General features: G+C 41.6%; 1 protein-coding gene across 2 annotated transcripts; it reads left to right on the forward strand.

The window, feature by feature from the left end:
* The first annotated feature begins 53 nt into the window (after positions 1–53).
* Positions 54–25,656, forward strand: dnah10 (dynein axonemal heavy chain 10). Of its 2 annotated transcripts, XM_071482929.1 has the most exons (79): positions 54–532; positions 762–868; positions 1,010–1,118; positions 1,218–1,333; positions 1,515–1,704; positions 1,916–2,073; positions 2,335–2,565; positions 2,748–2,938; positions 3,100–3,298; positions 3,396–3,590; positions 3,750–3,920; positions 4,276–4,452; positions 4,561–4,719; positions 4,845–5,023; positions 5,113–5,264; positions 5,384–5,548; positions 5,638–5,845; positions 5,970–6,126; positions 6,234–6,713; positions 6,818–6,976; positions 7,073–7,189; positions 7,299–7,401; positions 7,500–7,678; positions 7,786–7,997; positions 8,100–8,256; positions 8,358–8,591; positions 8,671–8,793; positions 8,885–9,118; positions 9,202–9,425; positions 9,523–9,792; positions 9,889–10,072; positions 10,170–10,304; positions 10,941–11,093; positions 11,223–11,411; positions 11,566–11,712; positions 11,988–12,179; positions 12,323–12,441; positions 12,531–12,689; positions 12,842–12,977; positions 13,075–13,197; positions 13,283–13,414; positions 13,857–14,073; positions 14,433–14,552; positions 14,669–14,814; positions 14,906–15,058; positions 15,164–15,424; positions 15,517–15,689; positions 15,785–15,878; positions 16,060–16,227; positions 16,336–16,524; positions 16,943–17,114; positions 17,207–17,410; positions 17,492–17,572; positions 17,776–17,973; positions 18,057–18,218; positions 18,333–18,507; positions 18,809–18,990; positions 19,126–19,262; positions 19,355–19,572; positions 19,710–19,931; positions 20,157–20,304; positions 20,469–20,748; positions 20,859–21,088; positions 21,188–21,461; positions 21,588–21,692; positions 21,824–21,978; positions 22,060–22,214; positions 22,322–22,505; positions 22,642–22,842; positions 22,964–23,173; positions 23,317–23,412; positions 23,499–23,670; positions 23,764–23,895; positions 24,020–24,231; positions 24,320–24,487; positions 24,620–24,800; positions 24,878–25,023; positions 25,119–25,291; positions 25,487–25,656. In XM_071482929.1, exons 1-78 carry the CDS (start codon positions 304–306, stop codon positions 25,263–25,265), a joined length of 13,722 nt encoding a protein of 4,573 aa, XP_071339030.1. In that variant the 5' UTR covers positions 54–303; the 3' UTR covers positions 25,266–25,291; positions 25,487–25,656. The 2 variants fall into 2 exon arrangements, with proteins under 2 accessions (XP_071339030.1, XP_071339029.1); XM_071482928.1 differs by having other exon boundaries at positions 25,119–25,656.
* Positions 25,657–26,317: the final 661 nt, after the last annotated feature.

Here is a 26,317-nt window from a genome sequence, read left to right on the forward strand (position 1 = left end):
GCACACAGCTAGCTGCCTTCCAGTCATCGCTCTGGGAAAAGATGACAGGCACACAGCTAGCTGCCTTCCAGTCATCGCTCTGGGAACCAACTTCCTAGCGTTTTACGGTTGCCAAGGCAACGTGAAACAGTTAAGCAACACGACTTCTTGAGTTGCCGTTAAAGCTACCAACAACCAAGTGCTAATGCTAAGCTAGCGCTGACAAAGTTTCAAATGGCGAGTTGTTAACAAAAGAGTAGTTCTGTTTTTCGATTCTCCAAATGTTAACTAACGATAACTGAAAAAAAAAAAAAAAAAAAAAAAATGGTTCATGACGATTTAAGAGTGGAGTGGCTCCGACAGCGGGTATCTGCCGGTTTCAATTTATGGGACCGTCCCAACTGTTTCGACGAGCTCCTCAGCCGCGGAGATGGAGAGGAAGAGGAGAGAATCATCCGGTTTCTGAACGTTGTCTCAGATGAAGACTCACCGTCATGTCTTCTGTTTTTCAAAACTATAAGAGAGGAGGAAATTGAGGTTGAGGTTCCAGTCGGTAAGTTGGCTAAGGTGTAGCCCTAGTTTGTCCCTCATATGCATCACTGGGCTCACAGAATAAGTGTTGTTCTGCATAAAGCGATTGAAATATCAAAATGTAGTAATTTACATAGTGAGTCACAATTGTATGAAATATTGATTCGTTAAGCTTTTCACACATGTTTTAGTACTGCATGTAGAATTTTGTTAACGTGAATAATAAAACTGCATCTAATTGATAACCCCAGAAACGAGGAAAGACACGGATTCTTCAGATCCTGACAACAAGTCTTTGAGTCACAGTGGAGCAGAGATGACCTTAGATTCACAGACAAATGAAGAAAGTCCCAGCCATGTGAGATCAAACTTTAATTCATACCCTGTCGTCTTAATTTCTTTCACATTGTGACCATGTTAGAAATCATTTAACAGTTTATCAGCAATGGAGAGGATAGACAAAAAAATGTTTAACCCATTTCTGGTGTTGTGTTCTCAGAGGATTGAGGTTCAAGTGGTCTATCACACTGAGCTTCATGTAGCAATAAACAAATACCCAGAGAGATTTTTGAAATCCCGCATCTTCTACTTTCTCAGGAACACAAAGGGTGAGAGGACAGTTCAGTATTGTTACAATAAAACATGTTCAAGCTTCTATTGTGTATAAAAAGGATTAACCACAAGAATATCATTTGTGTTTTAAACAGAGACCATTGTTGAACCACTGGACATGAATGAAGCCAATATCCTCATGCCCAGGCTATTTGACATTGGCATGCATAGTGGGCACCCTCTTCTTGTGCTGCAGAACAAACTTGCTAATGTAAAATGAAAAACAATTCACTTTCAACCACTATTCATCAGACAAAAACTTGTAATAACATGTAATAACTGTAATAATGTATAATATAATAATGTAATAACAGCAGAAAAGCATGTGTTTCAAATGTTTCTGTTTTGAATAATGAGTATAGGAGGTATATTTTCTCTGTGTTTCTTGTCAGGTGTATATACCCTTGCTTAGTGTCCACCAGATGAAGATAGTTTCTTCTCAGGAGGAGACCGGTGGAGAGGGTGAAGAGGAGAGTTCAGGGAAGTCAAGTGAGCAAGTCACAATTCGTGATGAGTTGCTGAACAGGATGCACAAGTTTTTGGGAGTTGTAAATACAACTCTCCAACACCTCCAGATTCAAGGTTTGTTTTATTTGATATACCAAGGGCTCATTGTTTTTAATTTGAGAAATTTATCTGTATTTTGACTATAAAAAAAACTAGTAAAAATGTTATAGAAGTCTTAAGAATAAAATGCAAGCCTTCAATATACTGCTCCTGTTTATTTTTAATACTCAATTCATATCATTTTATAATAAACTTTACAATCTTAAGATGACTCCCTTTGTCACAGATGAGATTATGCTGCACATCCCGGAGCTAGACCTGGAGCCGGAGGTGGATGTGCTGCTTTCTAATCCAGAGATAGTAGAGAAATTGGAGCAGTGTGTGATGAACTGGCAGACTCAGATTACTATTGTTATTGAGGAGCAGCAAAACAAACAGCCACAGGTTTGTGCCTCTTCTTGTATCCTGAGTTTTAACACAGGCAGGCTTGGTGGTATTGGAATTGAGGAACTTATATTTCAGCTGAAGGACTTTAGGTCAAGCCCAGCATTCACATGCATAGTTTCTGCTGAAATGTCCGAGCTATATTTCTAACAGAATAAATCCCTATCAGCTCAAAATAAAATTATTAGCTAGCAGAAAGCGCAACATGCACAGTGATGTCCATATGCCAAAGTGAAACATTCACTTTCCATTTTCCTCCAGGCGGCTGGCCCTATGGCTGAGATAGCTTTCTGGCGGGAACGTGCATCCATCCTGGGTGCTCTGAGTGAGCAGCTTAAACAGCCCGTGGTAAAGAAGATCTTGCAGGTGATGACCAAAGCAGATTCAGGAATCATTCAGACCCTGGAAGGAACGGTTGCTGAACTTATTAAATATTGTGTGGAGTCAGACAATAATATACGCTTCCTCAACACACTGGAGAGACACTTCATGGTGAGCTGCACTTTCTATGAATACAATTTGCTGAATATTCTGATCATTGTCTTTACATTGACAACAGTGTACTGTATATAAAACACCCTTGCCAAGATTATTTTTTGATCAAAAGAGTGACGACAGAATTGTTCTGCTATCTTCACCTTCACGTCTTTCAAAGTTACCATTGTCTGTTGTAGAATCTGGCTACTGGAGCAAATTTTGGTGTAATCCTGGAGACCATTGGTCCTCTGATGGACAGCCTGCAAATTGTGTGGATAAGCTCTTGCCACTATAACACAAATGAGCGTATGGTCCCGCTAATGGAGCGTATTGCCTGGCAGCTGTGTGAACGTGTCTCGCAAGTCATAGATGTCCACACTTTATTCAAGTATGTGTGAATACATCTAAATTATACATTGGAGGTTTAGATTTTAGATCAAGTATAAATTTTAAGTGTCACTATTGTTCATTAGTCTTTCAGAATCCCTTATTCAAACAGGATGTTTTGCAGTTTGAGTATAACTTAAAAATGTGCTGTGCCCTGGACAGAGATAAGAGGGAAGTGGCCAAATCCAAGGTGCATGATGCTAAACAGGTTCTGGACCAGTGGAAATCATCCTACTTTGAGGTGCGCGCTGAAATTGAAGAGTCAGGAAGGGACGCCCGTTGGGAATTTGACCGCAAGAAACTGTTTGAGAGGACTGATTACATGGCTTCTGTCTGCCAGGACCTGTACAATGTATTGCAGGTCAGTGTTTACATACCTCATAGATACTGACCTCTCACTTAATTACTGAACATGGAAAATGTATAAGAAGCTGTTCTCCTGAATTTGTTTTGTGCAGATTTCGGAGGAGTTCTATAATATCTTTGGCCCAGAGCTAAAAGGTGTGACTGGTGACCCAAAAAGCATTGATGAAGTGCTGTGCGGAGTGGATAGTCTGGTTTTGCCTTTTGAGGAGGTCAGTTTTTGTCCCTTCAAGATCTGTAAGATGAGAAGCTGGAAAATGATCATGCGAGAATTTGACACTACTGTTCAGGTGAGTTTAGGTGGAGAAGTTATGAAAATCTAAATTCTGAATCAAAATAAGTGTTTAACTAATCATGGTGGTATCAATGTACTTTTCTTTTCACACTAATAAAATTGCATAATTTTCTCAGTTATCAGGCTAATTCACTTTTTACATGTGTCTACTCAGGCTATTGAGGGAGAGGCCATCAGCTTCATTGATCAGTCTTTTAAGACACTGCGCTCTGCAGCTGCTGCCTTTGACATGCTCATGAAGTTCAAACACATCCGCTCCAGAGAGACCATCAATAACCATTTGATGAGAAAGTTTAATGACATCCTGGTTCAGTACTGCAAAGAGGTAGTGCACTGTGAAATCAAGCAAAAGTGCTGGTTGATACTTGACTGTGTAGTTAAATTTGAATTACTATCAAAGTATGTGATAATATCAGATCATTACAAAGCTTTTGTTGAATGAACAAACTAAATTTTGAAATTACCTATTTATACCTATTTATTCTAATTACCTCTGATACATCCAGGTTCAGCCTACATTGCAGGCAGCCTCATCATTCAACACTTTAAAAAAAATATACAAATAAATTATATTTCATGTTGTGCTGCTGTACCTGTTTATTATTAGAATTTTTAATAGACTGAGCATGGTCTGGCACAAGCACTTTTGTAGAACACCTAAGTCTTTTTTGTCTTTGTAGGTGGCCAGCATGAATGAAATCTTTGAGGCAAGGAAGGATAAACCTCCGCTAAATAAGAATGAGCCTCCTGTGGCAGGATCCATCAGATGGAGCCGATCTCTTCTCTACCGCATTAAACAAACCATCCTTCCCTTCCTGGATGTGCCAGAGATGGCAGAGAGTGAACAGTGCAAAGTGGTGAGTGAGTTCGCTGTTATACCACATACGTCAGTATAAATATTAAACTGTTTAGACACCAAAATGTTATTGAAACCCTTTATGTGACTTTTGCTGCATTCTGCTCAGGCCAAGGAAAAATATGTGGAAATGGCCCTGAAGCTCAAGGACTATGAGATAAGTAACTATGAGACCTGGGTGACTCAGACAGAACACAACTTACCACTGCTAATGAAAAAACCACTGCTGGTCATGATTACCACTCAAGACCGAATCCAATCAGAACTGGTATTTATCTTTCACTATTTACTTACCTGTAACTATTATTCAGTATTGTGCAAAACACATATACAGTAATTATGCTTATTGTCTTCTCTCAAACTTAACTTTGCTTTGATTTTTCTTAATCTCAGGCTGTCTCTAAAGATATCCCACCAGCTGATGGCAGCCTACAGAGGGGTGTGCGATACCTTGTGAACTTTCCTCCAGAGATCAGGGAAATCATTTCTGAGACAAACAACCTTGTGTCGCAGGGCCACTCTGTGCCTTATCTGGCTCAAAATGTTGCTCTACAGGAGCACAAATTCATCAGGTAATGATGCTCACCAGTAATTGAATGCAGAGTTTATACCAAACAACAGAACCACTGATTGATGTAACCTGTTTCATCCTTTTTCTTAGGTATAGTGAAGATCTGAACAACCTTGCTAACTGCTTCCACTCTGTAATAGACAGCCTGAGTGAGGCAAAGTTCATTATGCTGACTCAACATATAAACGCTGTCGAAAAAGACTTGTATTTTGGATGCAAAAGACTCAACTGGAATTCCTTGGGTATGGTTCATACAGAGGCTAAAATGTCTGTGTAATCTTATTTATTCATGTATGTTGTCTGGTGAAATGATTATTCTCTGTAAAATTGTAATCAGATAATATATGGTATTTGGTTTTAGGCATTCCTGACTACATCAACCGAGGCACTCAGGCTGTCTCTAAGTTTGAGTCAGTTGTCAATCAAATTGAGAAGAATGAGAAGGATATTGATTCCAAGTTGCAATCCATGGCAGTGGCAAACTTACTGAAATTTCCAGTCCCAGATAAATCAAGCGACTTACCAGGTAGAACTAATAGTAGGATATTATTTATTTGATGTAATTTTTTTCTTTGGCCTATTTGCATGTATTTGTTTTGTTTTGTTTTTTTCAAGGTGTCAAGGAGTTCTGTGAACACATTGAGCGAGAGCGAGTAAAAACCGTGAATTTGCTGAGTAGGAAGTATGCTGACATTGGACCCCTCATCACTAAAACAGAACATCTGATCATGGAAACCAGCAGTGGCAAAGCCACATGTATGGCAGATTATTACATGTACTGGGAACGCAAGGTGCTAGACTCCCTTATAAAGATGGTGCTGAGGTAATTGCATGATGTTTATGCATTTGAAGTTATCTATTTTGTGATTAATCACTGCTCCTTTAAGATGCAGTACAATATCTGTCTTAACCATTCTAATATCCCTCTTTCTGACTTTCACATTTAGGAGCATTCAGGCCTTCAACAGGGCAATGATGGGAAGTACCCCACTTTTCCAAATTGATGCCATCCTGTCTGCCCCTAAGATTGTGTTGCAGCCCCAAAGCAATGAGATCTACTGGCTGATCATGCAGTGTATCAGAGACTGTGTAGAGAGCACTAAGGTGGTATCATCATGACTATCTTATGTATCACTGAATTAAAAAAAATTATTTGTAACACATTAACGATCACAGTTTGATTTAATTCAGGCAAATATTTTGTGTTTCAGCAATTTGTGCGTTGGATGCGTGGGACCTGCATTGAGTGCCCTCCACAACATGTGGGTGGTGAAGATGAACTGGTGACATTTAGCTTCTACAGTGACGTGTGGCAGCATCCTCAGATAAATGAAAGTGCCATGACAGTGTCACAGAACATCCAGCGGCTGCTCCTCTCTGTGGATCGGTACCTTAACCACTGGAAACGCTATCGGCCTCTTTGGGAAAAGAACAAAACCATCGTCAATGAAAAGTTTGCTGCAAGAAAACCATCCTGTGTCATGTATGATGACAAGCTGCAGTTCCTTGCTCGCATCAATCAGGAGGTGTTGCAGGAGCAACTGTTTAAGAATGATCACATCATCCATCTGAATCTGGAGCCTCTGGTTCACACAGTGCATGAGACTGCTGAGTCCTGGATCAGTTCACTAGGTAGCCTGCTCAACAAGCCTGCCAAAGAGGATCTCTTCAACTTGAGAGATGAACTCATGGTATTGAATCATGCTACAAAGTTTATGCTTTATGTTCTTTTGTAAATATTCTTTGATCTTTATATGTCATTTATTTTTATCATTATTATTATTTTATACAAAAGCAACTCTCTACGAAGCTGAAACAGACACCCGACACTTTTGAAAGCCTGAAGTCTGTCCTTGGTACCATCTCAGACATCAAGCACATGTCTCTAGATGTGGAGCTGAGATTCACTGATATCAAGGAAAGATACAGAACACTGGCCATGTACAAAGTGGAGGTACTGTGTGTTTAATGTTAATTAATTGTCCTCTGAAAACATAAGATGTTACTGTTTATGTTGCTGAACTTCTTGTGCTCTGTATTCTATGTGTAGGTTGGAGAGGATGAACTGGAGCTGGTTGCCAGTATTGACCAGACGTGGAGTGACCTGTTTACAGAATCCAGACGAGTGGATCGAAGCTTGACAAATGTCAAGAAATCTTTTACTCAAGTAAGACATCAAACCCACACAATCTGCTTACATAGTACAAATGAAAGTATAGTTTTTAGAGATTTACATTTACAGTTCTCTTCCTATTCTCCTACCAATACACCCAAAGACTACAAAGGAGAAGACTGAAGAGTTTAAGCAGGAGTTGTCTATCTTTGCTGAAAGCTTCAACATGCATGGTCCTGGAGCTGTGGGAGATGATTTAGAGAAAGGTACTCTGCCTTTAGTTGTTATATCCAGAACAATAATATATGGTGTTAAATCTTGAAATGTAGTGGGGTAACCAGTCTTTCACTTTTGTTCTTTTCAGGACTGACCATTATGGGAACATATGAGACAGACCTTGCCAAGATAGTTGCAGGACAGCAGGAGCTAACTAATGCTGAGAAGCTGTTGGACCTATCAGTCACTGTGTACCCAGAGGTCATCAACATGCAGAAGGATATGAAGGCCTTGAGACTAATATATGATGTGTTTAAAGCTCAGAAGGTGGGATGTAGTGGCTCTCTGTTAGAAATTTTAATTCCATATTTGGACACATCATTCTGGTTAACATGGTTTTTCAAGTATTTAATATTTGTCCTTAAATCTTGCAGGATGCAAAGACAGAGTGGTCTCAGACCTTGTGGGTGGATTTAAACATCCAGCTGCTACAGGAGGGTGTTGAGGGTTTCATCAAACGCTTGAGGCAGCTGCCTAAAGATGTGCGGGCATTGCCTGTGGCCTTCTTCCTAGAAGCACGCATGAAGGAGTTCAGAGAGTCTCTGCCTCTTCTCCTGGACCTGAAGAATGAATCCCTCAGAGACAGGTTAGTCTTCAGAAAACAAAATGCTGATTAATAATGGTGTATGGGATATTGAAAATGTAGACCAGGGTATAAATACATATGTTTTTCTATTTGGGGCCACAGACACTGGAAGGAACTAATGGAAAAGACCGGCACCAGCTTTGAGATGAACCCTGACAGCTTCACTCTGGAGAACATGTTCGCCATGGAGTTGCACAAATATGCAAATGTTATAAGTGAGATTGTCACCTCTGCTGTAAAAGAGCTCAGTATTGAGAAGGCAAGCATCCATATTTGTGAATGATCGCATACTGGAGTTAGGGATCAATTGTATCAGTTTATCAGTGAAATTATATTATCCATATATGGGTGTGCTTTCAGGGAGTGAAGGAGGTGGTGGAGACCTGGGAAAACATGAAATTCAGTGTGCAGTCCTATTTCAAAGGGACCCAGGAACGTGGTTCTATTCTGGGGGCAGTGGATGAGATCCTGCTGAATGTGGACAACGATGCCATGAACTTACAGAGCATGGCGGGCAGCCGTTTTGTTGGACCCTTCCTTGGCACCATACAACAATGGGAAAAAGACCTGTCCCTTATTAGTGAGACCATAGAGGTAAGTGAGAGCAACCAAATCTCTCATCACACTTTAGCCTATTCTTAAAATCCCTACTGAAAAAATATTTCGTGTACAGGTTTGGTTGCTGGTACAGCGAAAATGGATGTACTTGGAGAGCATATTCATTGGTGGAGACATTCGATCGCAGTTACCGGAAGAAGCCAAGAAATTTGATAACATTGACAAAAGGTTTAAAGAAGTGAGTGTTGCCATGATATTGACCTGATGAAAGCAAAGTACTCTGTTACTGAACATCTCAAAATAATATAATTCATTTATGCCTTGTATAGATAATGAGTGACACAATGAGGGGCCCACATATTAAGAGGTGTTGCCTGGTTCCCAACCGGCTAACAGACCTGCAGGCCTTGAGTGATGGCCTGGAGAGGTGCCAGAAGAGTCTTAATGATTACCTGGACTCTAAGCGGAATGCATTTCCTCGTTTCTTTTTCATCTCTGACGATGAACTGCTCAGCATTCTGGGGAGTAGTGACCCTGCCTGTGTCCAGGAGCACATGATCAAGGTATGATCCTTATGATGCTTTTCATACTCATATATTTCTTCAAAGTTTGCGTGTGAAACACTTTCTTTACTTTTTTCCACAAGATGTATGACAACATAGCATCTCTGAGGTTTGATGTGGGGAGCAATGGGGATACAGTAGCTGGAGCCATGGTGTCCGCTGAAGGTGAGGTGATGGAGCTGAGGCAGCCCATCCCAGTGGAGGGCAGAGTGGAGGAGTGGATGACGGGAGTACTACTGGAGATGAGGAGGACTAATAGACTCATCACCAAGGAAGCAATCTTCCACTACTGTGAAGACAGGAGCAGGTATGTGTAGCCTGATTGTGTAGACGTGAGCAATTTTGCCATAGTCTGTGTGTGTGCAAATGAAGCACAGTAAATTTGTCATTTCCATGTCTCTCAGAGTGGATTGGATGTTGCTGTACCAGGGCATGGTGGTGCTGGCTGCCAATCAAGTGTGGTGGACCTGGGAGGTAGAGGACGTCTTTATAAATGTGAAGAAAGGACAGAAGTACGCATTGAAGAACTACGCCAAGAAAATGCATCAGCAGATTGATGAGCTGGTAACACGCATTACACAACCAATGAAGAAAAATGACAGACGAAAGATCAACACTGTACTCATTATCGATGTCCATGCAAGAGACATTGTGGACAGCTTTGTTCTAAACAGGTAAACATTTGCCAGTTTTAACTTTATTCATTGTACATGACAGCGTAACTTGTGTGTTTGAAGGTAAACTTAAAAAATATATAATTCTCTTTCCAGTATAATGGACGTAAAAGAGTTTGAGTGGGAAAGCCAACTAAAATTTTACTGGGTTCGGGAACATGATGACCTATTTGTGCGTCAGTGCAGTGCTTCGTTCTCTTACGGATATGAATACATGGGGTTGAATGGCCGATTGGTAATAACTCCACTGACAGACCGGATCTACCTTACCCTCACCCAGGTCTGAGAAGCTTTGCATAAAAAACCCAAGCCGACACATGTGAGTTGTTATGTTAGCTTTTTCTGACAACAGGATGCCTGTAAATGTTGTAATGCAGGCCCTCTCCATGTACCTGGGTGGAGCTCCCGCTGGTCCGGCTGGTACAGGAAAGACAGAGTCCACTAAAGATCTGGCCAAAGCTTTAGGCTTGCTCTGTGTGGTTACCAACTGTGGTGAGGGCATGGACTACATGGTAAGAAGCCTAAACTTAGTACCTTAAACCTGTTCTGTGCTTTTTTCCTGTGAGAAAGGACATCAAATTGTTTACATCATATTCACACAAGACTTTGTGTGTTGCCTTAATATATAAAACAAATGTCTTAAGAACCACCTTGTTTGGGACTCTTGTGTAAATGTATATTGAATATTAGAGGTTGGCTGTACAGTGTTTCCCATACATAGATCATTCTGTGGCGCACCGCCACAGAATGGAGACCAACCGCCACAGAATGATTGGTATTTTTTTTTCCCATTGTTGTTTTCCCTCTAGTCTATGCTCTCAATGTAATATCGTTCGGTTCATTCATCTCCGCATAGCGCTCTTTCTCTGTCATTCTCGGACACACACGGATACACACAGACACAGGAACACGCACACACGCGCACACACACACAGACAAGCATGCATATGCCAGCGGTGTGCGGGAAAATCAACCAGCGCATCACTGGTGCATTCCCCCAACGGTGTCAGTGGTGTCATTGCTACCTGGTCTGTGGGAAACACTGCTGTAATCATCCTTCATGTGTGCTTATGGTGGGCTCATGCACTTCTGGGCAGATGCTGGAAAAATAAAGCCAAAACAAACAGCATTCCTCTCTTTGTGTGCAGGCTGTGGGTAAGATCTTCTCTGGCCTTGCCCAGTGTGGAGCTTGGGGCTGCTTTGATGAGTTCAATCGAATAGATGCCTCGGTGTTGTCGGTTATCTCCTCCCAAATCCAGACCATCCGCAATGCTCTCATTCTGCACCTTAAAAGATTCCATGTAAGTCTGTTGTAGTTATGCAGAACCAGTAACGAAAAGATAGAAATTATTCCAGTTTTCATAGGAATATTAAAGATTAAAGGTTATTTCGCTTGTTGACCCTCATTATACTTTATACTTGCACATCAGTTTGAAGGGCAAGAGATCAGCCTGGACGACCGCATGGGGATTTTCATCACCATGAACCCTGGTTATGCAGGACGCACAGAGCTGCCAGAATCGGTCAAAGCCCTCTTCAGGCCTGTGGTGGTCATTGTCCCTGACCTGCAGCAGATTTGTGAGATCATGCTCTTCTCTGAGGGCTTCCTAATGGCCAAGGTGAGGGACACACACACAAACCATAAATTACACTGTTACTATTTAGTTGATGCTCTTATCCTGAGTAATCTGTAACTCCACACTGAAAAGGGTTTACTGCTTACCTTCACATGTACATTTCTTTCTGAGGATTTTATGTCTTTATTCAATTCAGGTCCTGGCAAAGAAGATGACGGTTCTGTATAAGCTGGCTCGTGAGCAGCTGTCCAAGCAGTCTCATTATGACTTTGGCCTGCGAGCTCTGAAATCTGTCCTAGTGATGGCAGGAGAGCTGAAGAGAGGCTCACCAGACCTCAGTGAGGTAGAGACTAAAGACTGTCTTTCATGTTTTCATTTCATTTCATTTTCATAAAGTGAACAGAAAACATTTGGCTTAAATTCAATGGGGAACCAAATTTGTAGTCCCACAGGTATAGACTGAAGCTTGATTGCTATTAGGAAAATTCAGGGAATTTATTTAGATTACCCAGTGCAATTTTTCAGATTTTATGACAAAAAGGTAGTGTCCACTTCTGTGTAATGCTTTGTAGTCTTCTCTTGTTTATTCCCTGTTCTTACTGTTTTTCCTCTTCATAGGATGTGGTGTTGATGCGAGCTCTCAGGGACATGAACCTGCCAAAGTTTGTGTTTGAGGACGTGCCTCTGTTCCTCGGGCTGATCTCAGACTTGTTCCCTGGGCTGGATTGCCCTCGTGTTCGCTATCCCGACTTCAATGATGCTGTGGAACAGATCCTCCAGGAAAACAAATATGTCCTACTGCCTAACCAGGTGTCTCGTCAGGGTCTTAGATTTCATTCTATGAGATACACCAATTTAAGACTACTGAGTTTCAGTGACAAACAATTAGTTTCAGCATATGAGTGGTGAGAGTGGTTGATATACCCTATTCTAAATGCTGTCTATGGTTTCAGGTGGATAAAGTGGTGCAGATGTATGAGACAATGATGACGAGACACACTACTATGGTTGTGGGCCCAACAGGTGGAGGGAAATCAGTGGTCATCAGCACATTATGTCAAGCTCAGACCAAGTCAGTGTCACTTACATCACCTGAGTTTCCACCACCTTCCTAATCTTTTGTATGGACAATTGTAACTTTTTAAAAAATCTCATCTTCAGATTGGGATTGCAAACCAAGCTGTATCCCCTGAACCCTAAAGCCATGAGTGTCATTGAACTTTACGGTGTTCTGGACCCTGAAACACGAGACTGGACTGACGGGATCTTATCCAACATCTTCCGTGACATCAACAAGCCGACTGACAAAAAAGAGCGAAGGTTGAAAAAAAAAACACCTCAAAGGAGACATTTAATCAATTAATTGATGAGAGATGTCCAATATGCCACTGATGTCATTTATTCATACATTGAGAGACACAGTAAGAATTTGTGTAAAATAACAACACAGAGACATGAACTTTGACTCATAGGTACATCCTGTTTGATGGCGATGTTGATGCTCTCTGGGTCGAGAATATGAACTCAGTGATGGATGACAACAAGCTCCTCACTCTAGCCAATGGAGAACGGATCCGTTTACAGAGTCACTGTGCCCTGCTGTTTGAGGTTTGTGTGAATTTCATGGTTACTGTCAGCAGAATACCTCTCCCTACACTTTTCTGCAACTTTCAGAGCATATTGTAAGAGAACGTCACCATTACAGGTTGGAGATCTGCAGTATGCTTCCCCGGCTACTGTTTCCCGCTGTGGGATGGTTTTTGTTGACCCCAAAAACCTGCGATACACCCCATACTGGCAGAGATGGGTGAACAACAGACCAGACAGGGTATGGGAGAAAAAAACATATACACTATGTAATAACTGTACTTGTTTGTAATTTGATAATATCTCAGTAATCTTTGTTTTTCCAGGAACAAGATGTGCTCAACAAACTGTTTGAAAAATATTTGCACAGCTCAATTGACATGATTGTGGATGGTATTGTTGATGGCAAACAGGGCCAAAAACTGAAGACTGTTGTTCCTCAGACAGATCTGAACATGGTAGGCTATTCTCATCCATCTCGTGTGCTCATGTGTGCTCCAGTGGGAATGCTCCTGACAATATATATATTTTTTGATTAAACAGAAATTAAAATCTAGCCTAGTTGACTCGTCTACAAGTGAGAAAAACAATTAATTACTTACACTTCACAAAATTTCAAAAATTCTATAATGAATTGCCCCTGCTAGTGGCAGGTGTAACATCTTGGACACAACAGTTAATCAGCGTTGTATAATAATGAATATTGATAATTAATTTAACCAACTAGTAGTTTTAGTGTCAACTAGCAAGGGTAACAATGTTTAAACGTTTAGTTGCCTAATTGCACATATCCCTATACTCCAGTGTGTTGTTTTATTTATGCATGAAGAATGGAATGAAGATAGTCTTATCTTCAGACTACTCACATTGATTGATTGCATGTGTTGGCGGTATGTTCAGGTGACTCAGCTGTGCTTGACACTGGATGCACTACTTGAGAGTGAGAACAACAGTGCTGAAGTCCTGGAGTGTTACTTCCTGGAAGCTCTGTACTGCTCACTAGGAGCCACATTGCTGGAGAGCGGCAGGATCAAGTTTGATGAGTTCATCAAAAGGCTTTCCTGCTTAACTGTCGTGCATGATGAGAAAGCCCTGGCTGGACCTGGTCAGATCCCAGGTAAGAAGCAAGAATTTGTATTTAGAATGTTATGAAATTAGCATGTATTATCGACATTAAGCATTTAATAATTATATAATTTGATTGTGGTTAACATATCATATTGTATACTAGAGAACATGGTTGGCAGATATGACTATATATGACATTATTAAAAAAAATGTTGCCCATAATAGCTGTGACTGTTGAAAATCAACGAACATGACTGCTCTATGGTTTTAGTTTTAATTAATTAATATCATGATGAAAACAAACTCAGTTTTACATTTTGACAGCATTCTTCTTCATATGAATAAGTGCAAATGTGATTTATTGTGTCACATATTATTATTGATAACAAAATGTTTGCATCCATACAGGATACTTGCCGACTCTGTATGATTTCCATTTTGATGGCACACAGGAGAAGTGGGTACCCTGGAGTTCCTTGGTAACCAAATATGTCCACAACCCTGAAATGAAGTTTGCTGATATCCTAGGTAGAGATCAGTTCTATGAGGACAAATCAAGTGTTCTGCATACATGCATATAGATTTATAGTTTTTGGTCCTCCCAAACTCCTTTCTCCATTTTGATTTCCTCATCTTTACTTTAGTGCCAACTATTGACACCACAAGAGCCAGCTGGATCCTGGAACAGATGGTGAAGATAAAGAGGGCAGTGCTTCTGGTTGGAGAGTCTGGCACTTCCAAGACTGCCACCATTCATAACTTCCTCAAGAACCTCAATGCAGACACAAGTGTGCGTTTACCATCTAACTCTGTCGTCCAACGTTATGAACGTTATGTCATCTGAGTTTAAATTCTTTAAATATCTTCCCTTCTGTTTCCAGATTACTCTCATCATCAACTTCTCATCTAGAACAACTTCAATGGACCTGCAGAGGAACCTGGAGGCCAATGTGGAGAAAAGGACCAAAGAGATCTACGGGCCTCCTATGGGAAAGAGACTGCTGGTCTTTATAGATGACATGAATATGCCAAAGGTACCTGCTCCAAGCTCTTAATCAAGCCTCTTATCCCCTGTATTGTGGTGAATGACAGTGCTTGGTTTGTTTGACATAACTGTAATGTACTATATGCTCATCCAGGTGGATAATTATGGCACACAACAGCCTATTGCACTTCTGAAGCTGTTATTGAACCGAGGAGGCCTATATGATAGAGGGAAGGAGCTTAACTACAAAGTCCTCAAGGATCTCGGCTTTATCGCTGCCATGGGAAAGGCAGGAGGTGGGAGGAATGAGGTGGATCCCCGCTTCATCTCGCTCTTCAGTGTCTTCAGCATCCCCTTCCCTGCAGTGGAGTCACTCCACCTTATCTATGCTTCCATTATCAAAGGCCACACCAGAGTGAGTATCTCTGTCCCGCATAAATCAGTACATATCAGAATCTCAGTCATGAATAATCACTCAAATTTAATAAACTTGATCAAATCTTTTAGTCATTTGAGGATGCCATACAGAAGGTTTGTGATAAAGTCACGATCTGCACACTGGAACTGTACAACAACATCATCAAAGACATGCCACCAACTCCCTCTAAGTTCCACTACATCTTCAACCTGAGGGACCTGTCAAGAGTCTACAATGGACTGACCCTCACCAAACCTGATAGGTCTGATGTAGTGGATTAAAATACTTCATTAACAGACTTTGAAGTTGGAGGTCTATGTTTTCAAATGTGTGCATTATCTGATTTCTCGCTAACAGGTTTTTGACTGTCACCCAATTTGTACGAGTCTGGAGAAATGAATGCCTGAGAATCTTCCATGACAGACTCATTGATGAAACTGACAAAGCCTTGGTAATAATTATTAATTACAGCAGTACATATATACTGTAGATACCTCTTTGTATTGACTGCAGGGACAAACATAATATGTGTAAAACTTCCTCCAGCTGTAATTGTAGGCTTAAAATCCATTTTATTCTAATAGTTTTGTAGTGTTGTGTTATGCGTGTATTATGCGTGTTTTTGCCATTAGGTCCAAGGCCACATAAAGAACCTGATTGAGGAGCATTTCAAGTCAGAAATGGAGGCAGTCATGAGGGACCCAATTCTTTTTGGAGACTACAGGACAGCCCTTGGTGAGACTGAACCTAGGGTCTATGAGGACATACAGGACTATGATGCCTCAAAAGCCCTGTTTCAGGTATTGCCAAGTTGTAATAGTACACTAATATAACAATAGTTTTTGATTGTTTATTCATAATTTGTCTTTAAATATACTGATAAAATACACTGTGTTTGCTCTCTGCAGGAAATTCTAGAGGAATACAATGAGAACAAGTCCAGGATGAACCTAGTACTGTTTGATGACGCTCTGGAACATCTGACCAGGGTGCACCGCATTATCCGCATTGATCGTGGCCATGCACTGCTCGTCGGTGTGGGGGGCTCTGGCAAGCAGTCCCTCACCAAGCTCGCTGCCTTCACCGCTGGCTGTGAGGTTGTTAAACACATGACGGGTGTAGTGAAAGGCAAATGATGCCTGATGATGAACAAATTTAAAATTTTCACCTCTTTAGGTTTCCAAAAAAATAAAAGTCATAGATGCTAGAGTTACACTTATGGCAGAGCAAATAAACATTTTATTAACATCTTCACCACTAGACACCAAGTGTTTCATGCCATATTTGCACAGGACACACAACAAATGTTTCCATTCACTGCCATAAGAATGTGGCATCTTGTGTAATCAAAGCTTCATTGAAGGTTTGGAACAATGTGGAAACATGAGTCTTCTAACTTTAAAACAGCTAAAAGATAAATTGAAAGGGAGAATAAGGGTTTGAGAGGTTAAGCAACATTAAACTATATTTGCAAAGAAATCTCCCACAATAATTAATGGAATCTGCTTTTCCCAGGTGTTTGAGATAACACTCAGCAGAGGATACAATGAGTCAAACCTTCGTGAAGATCTGAAAGCACTGTACTTGAAGCTTGGCATTGAAAATAAGAAGATGGTGTTCCTCTTTACTGATGGACATGTTGCTGAGGAAGGCTTCTTGGAACTCATTAACAACATGCTCACTTCAGGTTGGATATAACTCAAACCTCCTGGCTCACAGTACATTTGTCTTTCTTAAAAGCTACAGCTGTAGTACTCTGATCATGGTCTCTCTTAACAGGGATTGTTCCTGCATTATTCCCGGATGATGAGAAGGAGTCAGTTCTTAACCAGCTTCGCGATGAGGCTCTAAAGATGGGAGCAGGTCCTTCGAAAGAAAGTGTGTGGCAGTACTTTGTCAACAAGAGCGCCAACAATCTACACATTGTTTTAGGCATGTCTCCAGTGGGAGACACCCTGAGGACACGCTGCAGAAATTTCCCGGGTAACACAGTGTCAGGCTTCACTTAATTATAATATAATTTCTGATTTTATTTTACCGACTTTGTATACTTTTTTTTCTCAGGACTAATGAACAACACTGTGATAGACTGGTTCCTGCCATGGCCTCCACAGGCGTTACTTGCAGTGGCTCAGTCTTTCCTTGGTGTGTAATTACACAACTTCTATCTTTTTTAAATGGTTTTGTTGTGGAAAAGTTTGTTTTCAGATAGTGATTTAAAGGCTTTCTTAACTTTGATTAGTTGTGATGAGGCCTACAGCAGGAACATTGTCCCGAAATCTCAATATGTTTTTTTAAGAATTCGCAAAGTTTTGATTTTAATTTTAATTTAATTATTCTTTTTACAGGTGAAAATCCCATGATTCCTGAGGCTCACTCTGCAGAAGTGATAGCGCATGTATGCAAGGTCCATACCTCTGTGGATGACTACAGCAAACTATTCCAGCAGAAACTCAGACGTAGTAACTATGTTACTCCAAAGAACTATTTGGATTTCATTACCACCTATTCTAACCTCTTGGAGGAAAAGGACCAGTACATCCTGGGTGAGAAAATGGAACTTGTTATTACTTTGGTGTCTGCGCTAATTTGAGACTTTGTTTTGATAACGTGTTCTCTGCTGTTCCAGCTCAGTGTAAGCGTCTGGAGGGAGGTTTGGATAAACTTAAGGAGGCCAGTGTGCAGCTGGCTGAGCTAAATGTCAAGCTAGCAGAGCAGAAGGTGGTCCTCGCTGAAAAGTCCATAGCTTGTGAAACCCTGCTGGATGAGATCGCCACAAACACCACTGTGGGTCAGTGTGTAACTGTATCTATTAACTTGGAGTTATAATAGCCACAATGTACCATAGGCTTCCAAAAGCAAACACACCTGTTACAAACCATTTATCAATAACTGTTCCTTTTAGCTGAGGAGAAAAAGACTCTGGCAGAGGATAAAGCCAAAGAGATTGAAGAGCAGAACAAAGTGATTGCTGTTGAGAAGAAAGAAGCAGAAAGTTCCCTGGCTGAGGCGCTGCCAGCATTAGAGGCAGCCCGCAATGCCCTGCAAGACCTTGAAAAATCTGATGTCACAGAGATCCGGTAAACTCAGATTGTCATTTTAATTCTGTAGTTGAAAAAAACAGCAATGAGGATGAATGAATAGATATACCGTGATGTCTCTATTTCAGACAACCACACTAAACCTCTGTAAAGAAGATAGATGATAACGGAAAACATACTGTATAGGGGATTGATTGATATTCTAAAATTTCTAGTCAAGCTCTGATCTCAAATTGATCTCAAAACCAGGACTTAACATACCTGACAACAAAACAAACGTACACCATCTGTTAATCCATCCTTTCCCACTATCTGCCTTTCTTGCTGGTCCATTGTGCAGATCCTTTGCCAAGCCACCCAAACAGGTGCAAGTGGTTTGTGAGTGCATCTTGGTGCTGCGTGGCTACAAGGAGATCAGTTGGCAGTCAGCCAAGGGGATGATGTCAGAGGCTAACTTCCTGCGCTCGCTGATGGAGATGGACTGTGATTCCATAGGTAACAACCAGGTCAGGACTGTCAAAGGTAAGTCAGCTTCATGAGTAATGGAAATCCACCATAAAAACTGCAAATTATAATACCCATGAACTGTATATGATAGTGGCATTGGTGTTTACCACGTATGCTATAGTTGCTTTCTTTGCAATTTCCCCTGGCCAGGCTTCCTGAAGAACCTCCAGACAAGCTTTGAGGAGATGCAAGCCATCAGTAAAGCTGGCTCAGGAATGCTCAAGTTTGTCGAGGCTATCATGGGTTACTGTGAAGTTGCCAGGGAGATAAAACCCAAGAGAGAGAAGGTAATGTAAGATTTGAAAGTGCTATTACATGATGCTCTATAAGAAGGAACACAGATGGCACCCATTCAGCCATATTTCCATTATTTTCTCAGGTGGCACGTCTAGAGAAGAACTTCTTTCAGAGTAAACGGGAGCTGGAGGATATTCAGAGTGAGCTTAACAATATTCAGAAGGAGTTGCAGGCTCTTGGGGCGAAGTACCAAGCTGCTATGGAGGAGAAACAGCTGCTACAGGAGGAGGCTGAACTCATGGAGAGGAGGCTAATAGCTGCTGACAAACTCATCTCAGGCCTGAGCTCTGAGAATGAAAGGTGAGGCTGTAACACTTGTTGCTAAGAGCCTAACCAACTAGAGCTAAGAGCTGATTATTTAATCTGGTTTTCTTCATCCCTCTGTGTCTCCACCCATCTCTCTTTACCACTCACTATTTTCAACTATTCCCACTCAGGTGGACACAAGATTTGGAAGAATTGAAACAGAGGCGTGTGCGTCTTCTGGGTGACTGTCTCATCGCAGCTGCTTTTCTGAGCTATGAAGGGGCCTTCAGCTGGAACTTCCGGAATGAAATGGTATACCAAGTATGGGTTAAGGAGGTGCAAGACAGAGGCATCCCCATGAGCCAGCCTTTCAAAGTGGAAACTCTTCTTACTGATGAAGTAGAAATCAGCAGGTGAGAAGGAGCATGTCCTAATGACAGATTTTGAAACATGAAACTCGAGAAGACAATATGCAATAGAAATTTGTTCTATCAAATGATAAGAATTAGGTGTTGTGGTAACAGGGCAGGTGCTTGTTGCAAATATGTGGATTCACCTTTATTTTGGATGTACTCAACTCTGACTAAGGGTACTGTGGGGTTAAGTATGTGTCAAATAAACCCTGTATGACACTGTAGATGGGGCTCAGAGGGCTTGCCTCCAGATGAGCTGTCAGTGCAGAATGGGATCCTTACAACCAGAGGGAGCCGATTTCCCTTGTGTATTGACCCTCAACAGCAAGCCCTGAACTGGATTAAGAAGAAGGAAGAAAACAATAACCTCAAGGTACAAGAGGTTTCATGCTCATACAAGTTATATGTTATAACATCACAGAACGCCACAGAATGGCTGCTTTAGACAGGTTCCCACAGCTGACAGCCCCAGAGCCAGCACTTTGGAAAGGGTCACAACATGTGGTCCTGAGATTGTGATCCTCATTCTTTCCCCAGATTTCATCTTTCAATGATCCAGATTTCCTGAAGCAGCTAGAGATGGCCATCAAATATGGTTTCCCCTTCCTTTTCCAAGATGTGGATGAATACATTGACCCTGTGATTGACAATGTCCTGGAGAAGAATGTAAAAGGATCAGAGGGCAGACAGGTCATCATGCTTGGTGACAAGGAAGTGGACTTTGATCCCAACTTTAAACTGTATCTCAACACCAAACTATCTAACCCCAAATATTCCCCAGCAGTGTTCGGAAAGGCTATGGTTATTAATTATACCGGTAAGATCCTTTGACATGGCAACCATAGTTTTTGTCCAAAACATTTTAACAGCATGTATAAAATCCTTTGTCTGTCTGTCTGTCTGTCTGTCTATATCTTTGTTATATAGTGACCCTTAAGGGTCTGGAAGACCAGCTGCTGAGTGTTATCATGGGCTTTGAGAAGAAGGAACTGGAGGAGCAGCGTGAGCATTTGATCCAAGAGACGAGCGACAATAAGAAGCTGCTGAAGAACCTCGGGGACTCCCTGCTCAGAGAGTTGGCCACATCAACAGGCAACATGTTAGACAACACAGAGCTGGTTCATACATTAGAGATAACAAAGTCAAAAGCCAGTGAGGTCAGTTTTGCTACAGCAAGTATCGATGAGCTCATGGAAGAACAGCAGTTTCACTGAAGTGATTAATCTTTTTTTCTTGTTTGATGTTGTGGCCATCAGGTGTCTGAGAAACTAAAGTTGGCTGAGAAGACATCCAGGGACATTGACGAACTCAGAGATGGCTACCGTCCTGTTGCCAAGCGTGGTGCTATTCTTTTCTTTGTACTGACAGAAATGGCTCTGGTGAACAGCATGTACCAGTACTCTCTAGCCTCCTACCTGGAGGTGTTTGACTTTTCACTGCGCAAATCGCTGCCAGACTCTGTTTTATCCAAAAGACTGAAGAACATCATGGACACTCTGACAATCAGTGTTTATAACTATGGTTGCACAGGTAAGATACTTAGGTAAGAACACTTAATAGTAGAAAGCATAGAAAATGGTCGATTTCTTAAGATAAAGCACAGTATCTATGATTATTTTGTAGATTTTATAACCTGAACTGACTGCATATCCCTAGGTCTGTTTGAGAGACACAAGCTGCTCTTTTCCTTTAACATGGCCATTAAGATTGAGCAGGCAGAAGGGAGAGCACCGCAGGAAGAGTTGGAGTTCTTTATCAAAGGTCAGACATCCAGAGAAGTTGAACTCCTCTTTAATATTTAAGTAGAATATTTGAGTGATCACAAACACACACAAATGTGTATGCACACAATGTTCAAAGCCCATTTTTAATGTTTTTCCCCTCATGTGAAGGTAATCTATCTCTGGAAAAGAGCAAGCGCAAAAAGCCTTGTGACTGGCTACAAGATCAGGGCTGGGAAGACATAGTGAAACTCGCAGAGCTCTTTCCTGAGCAGTTTGGCTCTCTGCCTGATGACGTGGAGAAAAATTCCACTGACTGGAAGTCTGTAAGTGACTGCAGTGACAGCAATCACTATAGGCATTTTATTTGATCAGTCGAGTTTAACCCTCATTCTTTTTCACCTCAGTGGTATGACTTAGACGGACCAGAACAGGCTCCATTCCCGATGAAATATGAGGAGAACCTGTCAGCCTTTCAGAGGCTGCTGTTGCTGCGCTGCTTCCGTGTTGATAGAGTCTATAGAGCTGTGACTGACTATGTCACTGTCACCATGGGCGAGAAGTGAGACTGTTTTTATCGCAGTTATACAAACTTTACAGAAGCTGTAATTATTTAAACAGAGAGGAATCAAGCCCTGACTTTCCACATTTTCTTGTGTTTCTGCTCAGATATGTACAGCCCCCTGTGATCAGCTTTGGTGCAATTCATGAACAGAGCACACCTTTCTCCCCCATTGTCTTCATCCTGAGCCCTGGCTCTGACCCAGCCAATGACCTCATGAAACTAGCTGAGAGATCAGGCTTTGGAGGCAACAAGTTCAAGTTCCTTGCTATGGGCCAAGGCCAAGAGAAGGTACTGACAAATTATTTTATATATCACAGGGATGAAGCTTTAAGTGAAATAAGTATAGGGATCATTAAGTAGTCACAATAAGAAACAATATAAAGTAAAGGAGTTGAGTGTAATTGTCTTCATACCTGTGTTGAAGGTAGCGCTGCAGTTGCTGGAGAAAGCGGTGTCGCGTGGTCAGTGGTTGATGCTACAGAACTGCCACCTGCTGGTAAAGTGGCTAAAGGACCTGGAGAAGTCCCTAGAGAGGATCACCAAGCCCAATCCCAACTTCCGCTTGTGGATCACCACCAACCCCATTCAGGATTTCCCCATTGGTATACTGCAAAGGTCTTTAAAGGTGAAAAACAACTTCTCTTTGTCTTCAGCAGTGTTTTCCTCATTTTGTCGAGAATCTACAATAGAAATTTTGATTTGAGGAGAAATCAGTGTGTTTACATGCAATTTAATATTGTGTGCAGGTTGTGACGGAGCCTCCCAATGGACTGAAGCTCAACATGAGAGCCACGTACTCTAAAATCTCCCATGAGACCTTGACTGAATGCCCACACCCTGTCTTCTGTAGCCTGGTGTATGTGTTAGCCTTTTTCCATGCTGTGGTACAAGAGAGACGCAAGTATGGCAAAATTGGCTGGAATGTCCCCTACGACTTCAACGAGTCTGATTTCATTGTAAGTTACATGGAAGTAATTTACAATATGTTGGAACTAATTGATATAATTAGATTTTCAGTTGCTATTTAGCTGCTAGAATAGCAGTTGTATTTCACTTGATGCTGGTTAAGTGGTTTACACAATGTAACTGTGCTCAACAGGTGTGTATGGAGATCCTGAACACCTACCTGACCAAAGCTCACGACCAGGGTGACAGCAATATTCCCTGGGGAAGTCTTAAATACCTTATTGGGGAGGTTAGGCTCAATTTATTGTGTTTAATAAACTGAATATCAATATAGCTGATACTGTAAGTTTAGTATATGTGTATAACGTTTTATAGGTGATGTATGGTGGGCGAGCCATAGATAGCTTTGACCGCAGGATCCTGACTGTCTACATGGATGAGTACCTTGGAGACTTCCTGTTCTACACCTTTCAGTGCTTCCACTTCTTCAGCAACAAGGACGTGGATTATAAGATCCCCCAAAATGGGCCCAAGAAAGTATATGTTGGTCAGTTGTCATTTTCACTTCTTAACAATCTCTTACATTAAGAAAAAGTTAATATTCTGTTACCACTCACAGGTTCACACTGTTGTGTTATAGATGAAATTGAGACCCTGCCACTGGCAAACACACCAGAGGTATTGGGCCTTCATTCTAATGCAGAGATAGGATACTACACTCAGGCAGCTAAAGACATGTGGACTCACCTAATAGACCTGCAGCCTCAGACAGGTATGATTTGGTATCTTTCATCTCTGCCACCTCTTAATTGAAGGCTGTTTGCTTTACACTCTTTGCCATCATGCAGCCTAATGCCTTCTCTCTTTTTGGCTTTACAAACGGTCTTATGCCTCAGGTGAATCTGGTGGAAGCATCAGTAGGGATGACTACATCAGCCAGGTGGCTCAAGACATTCAAAACAAGCTTCCACAGTTATTCGACATGGACGTGATCCATAAAAAGTTTGGCACGGACATTTCCCCGACCTCAGTGGTGCTGCTTCAAGAACTAGAACGCTTCAACAAACTGGTGGTGCGGATGCAGCACTCTCTGGCTGAGCTGCAGAGGGTGAGGAGTACAAACAGACGGGTGTTGCGTGTTGTGTTTTGGGCTTCAAATAGATTTGGATTTGTTCTAATTCTCTTGTATCCCATAGGCTTTGGCTGGGGAGGTGGGTATGAGCAATGAGTTGGATGAGGTCGCTCGGGCCCTTTTTAATGGTCACATCCCTGCCATTTGGAAGAAGTTGGCTCCTGACACACTTAAATCACTTGGTAACTGGATGAGCCATTTCAAGAGGCGTTATGAACAGTATAGCTACTGGGTGAGGACAGACACTCACTATCACAGACAACCTCTTACACATCTGTATCATTCTGGAATAACAGGATAGTTAACACAGTAGTTGAGAATATATTTTTATGTCTGATGTATCTGTGTATTTTGTGTTGACCAGGTGGATGAGGGAGAGCCAAAGGTAATGTGGCTATCAGGACTTCATATCCCAGAGTCCTACCTGACTGCCCTGGTCCAAGCTGCATGCAGGAAAAATGGCTGGCCTCTGGATCTTTCCACACTGTACACACAAGTGACCCAGTACCGCAGTGAGGAAGAAGTCACTGATAGACCTGGACAAGGTAATCAAATGAGACTTAACATTTGCAGCATGATTAGTGATGAGTTATAAATACTCATAGTCTTTTTTTCCCTGCAGGCTGTTTTGTGTCTGGCCTGTATCTGGAGGGAGCAGACTGGGACATGGAGAAGGGCTGTCTAGTGAAGAGTAAACCAAAAGTTCTGGTTGTTGAACTGCCCATTCTCAAAGTCATACCCATAGAGACACGCCGCCTCAGATTACAGGTGTGGACCACACCTCAGGCCTCCACGCTATACTGAAGTTCACTATTTTGATTTTTTACTAACAGTTGCATTTTTGTGTATATTTTGTACCACAGAATACGCTCCGGACACCAGTGTACACCACATCCTTGAGGCGGAATGCAATGGGTGTGGGATTGGTGTTTGAGGCAGACCTGTTCACCACCATGCACATCTCCCACTGGGTGCTCCAGGGAGTCTGTTTATGCCTCAATTCTGACTAAAGACAACCCTCAGCCTCACTGATCTGGTTAGCTTTCACACACTCTGTTCCAACATGTGAAGTAATAAGGATGAAGCTGGATGTTTAATTTTTAGAGAAGAAACTCACATTACATTACAGGAAAACAAATTAGTTATGATTAAAGCTTTTGCATATTTTTAAAAATAAATTAATACAATTATTAGATCACCAGATGGGATTTTTTCATTATTTTCTCACTAGATGGCAGCACACTACAGTACTGAGCTCTTCACTGTTGGCAGCAGCTCTAGGGATTTCTCTTTGGTGTCACTGTGGGTTTAAGTGCCAGTGGACAACATTAGGTTAGGATCTGTCAGGCCTAAAAGTCTACTACTGTTTGTCAATGAATAAATGTTTGCATTTCAGCTCAATCACATTTAATGTTTGTCTTTCTTTGATAAAATGTTCTGAATTCTGTCTATTCTTACACAAGGACAGCAGATGCTGAACATTTCGGCTGAGGTTGTAAGGGGAGTGTAAGCTGCTGCCTACAGTGGAAAATGTAACACTGACCAAAGGTTGCTAAAGTTTTCCACTTTACCCAAGTAGCTTTTCAGCTTTTCTCCGCAGTATTGCTAGCAGAGTATGCTTTATCGTAACATTTTCTAGTGCAGCTCTGAGTAATCGAGGCTGCTGAGGTCAGCATGCCAGAGCAGGTGAAGTTTACTCTAAACATTAGACAGCCCCTGGAGGATCTGGCAGCTGGTGTGGCAGTGAGGTCACTGAAACACAGAAATAAAAACTGTAACAGTCTTGAGCCGTAACGTGCCCAACATACATCATGTTGCCTGAGTTGTTAGAGTGCAGCTGTAATCAAGGATGTGCTGGTTTGACTAAACTGTGGATGGACATGATCATAAGGCGAACAACCAGCAACATGAAAATATATGAAATTTAGTCAACTCTCTTTCTCAAAAGTCACTACACTCATATGATATAACTGTCGTGCTTCTCAATACTGGATTGTGTAGCCTGAAAGAGCCCCCTCTGAATGGCAGAGGATAAAGGTTAGACAGGCCCCCTCTCAGCTTT

The sequence above is a fragment of the Trachinotus anak genome, unplaced genomic scaffold (genome assembly GCF_046630095.1).
Source record: "Trachinotus anak isolate AG129_WGS33_773 ecotype Australia unplaced genomic scaffold, CSIRO_AGI_Tana_v1 ptg000008l, whole genome shotgun sequence".
Lineage (NCBI taxonomy): Eukaryota > Metazoa > Chordata > Actinopteri > Carangiformes > Carangidae > Trachinotus > Trachinotus anak.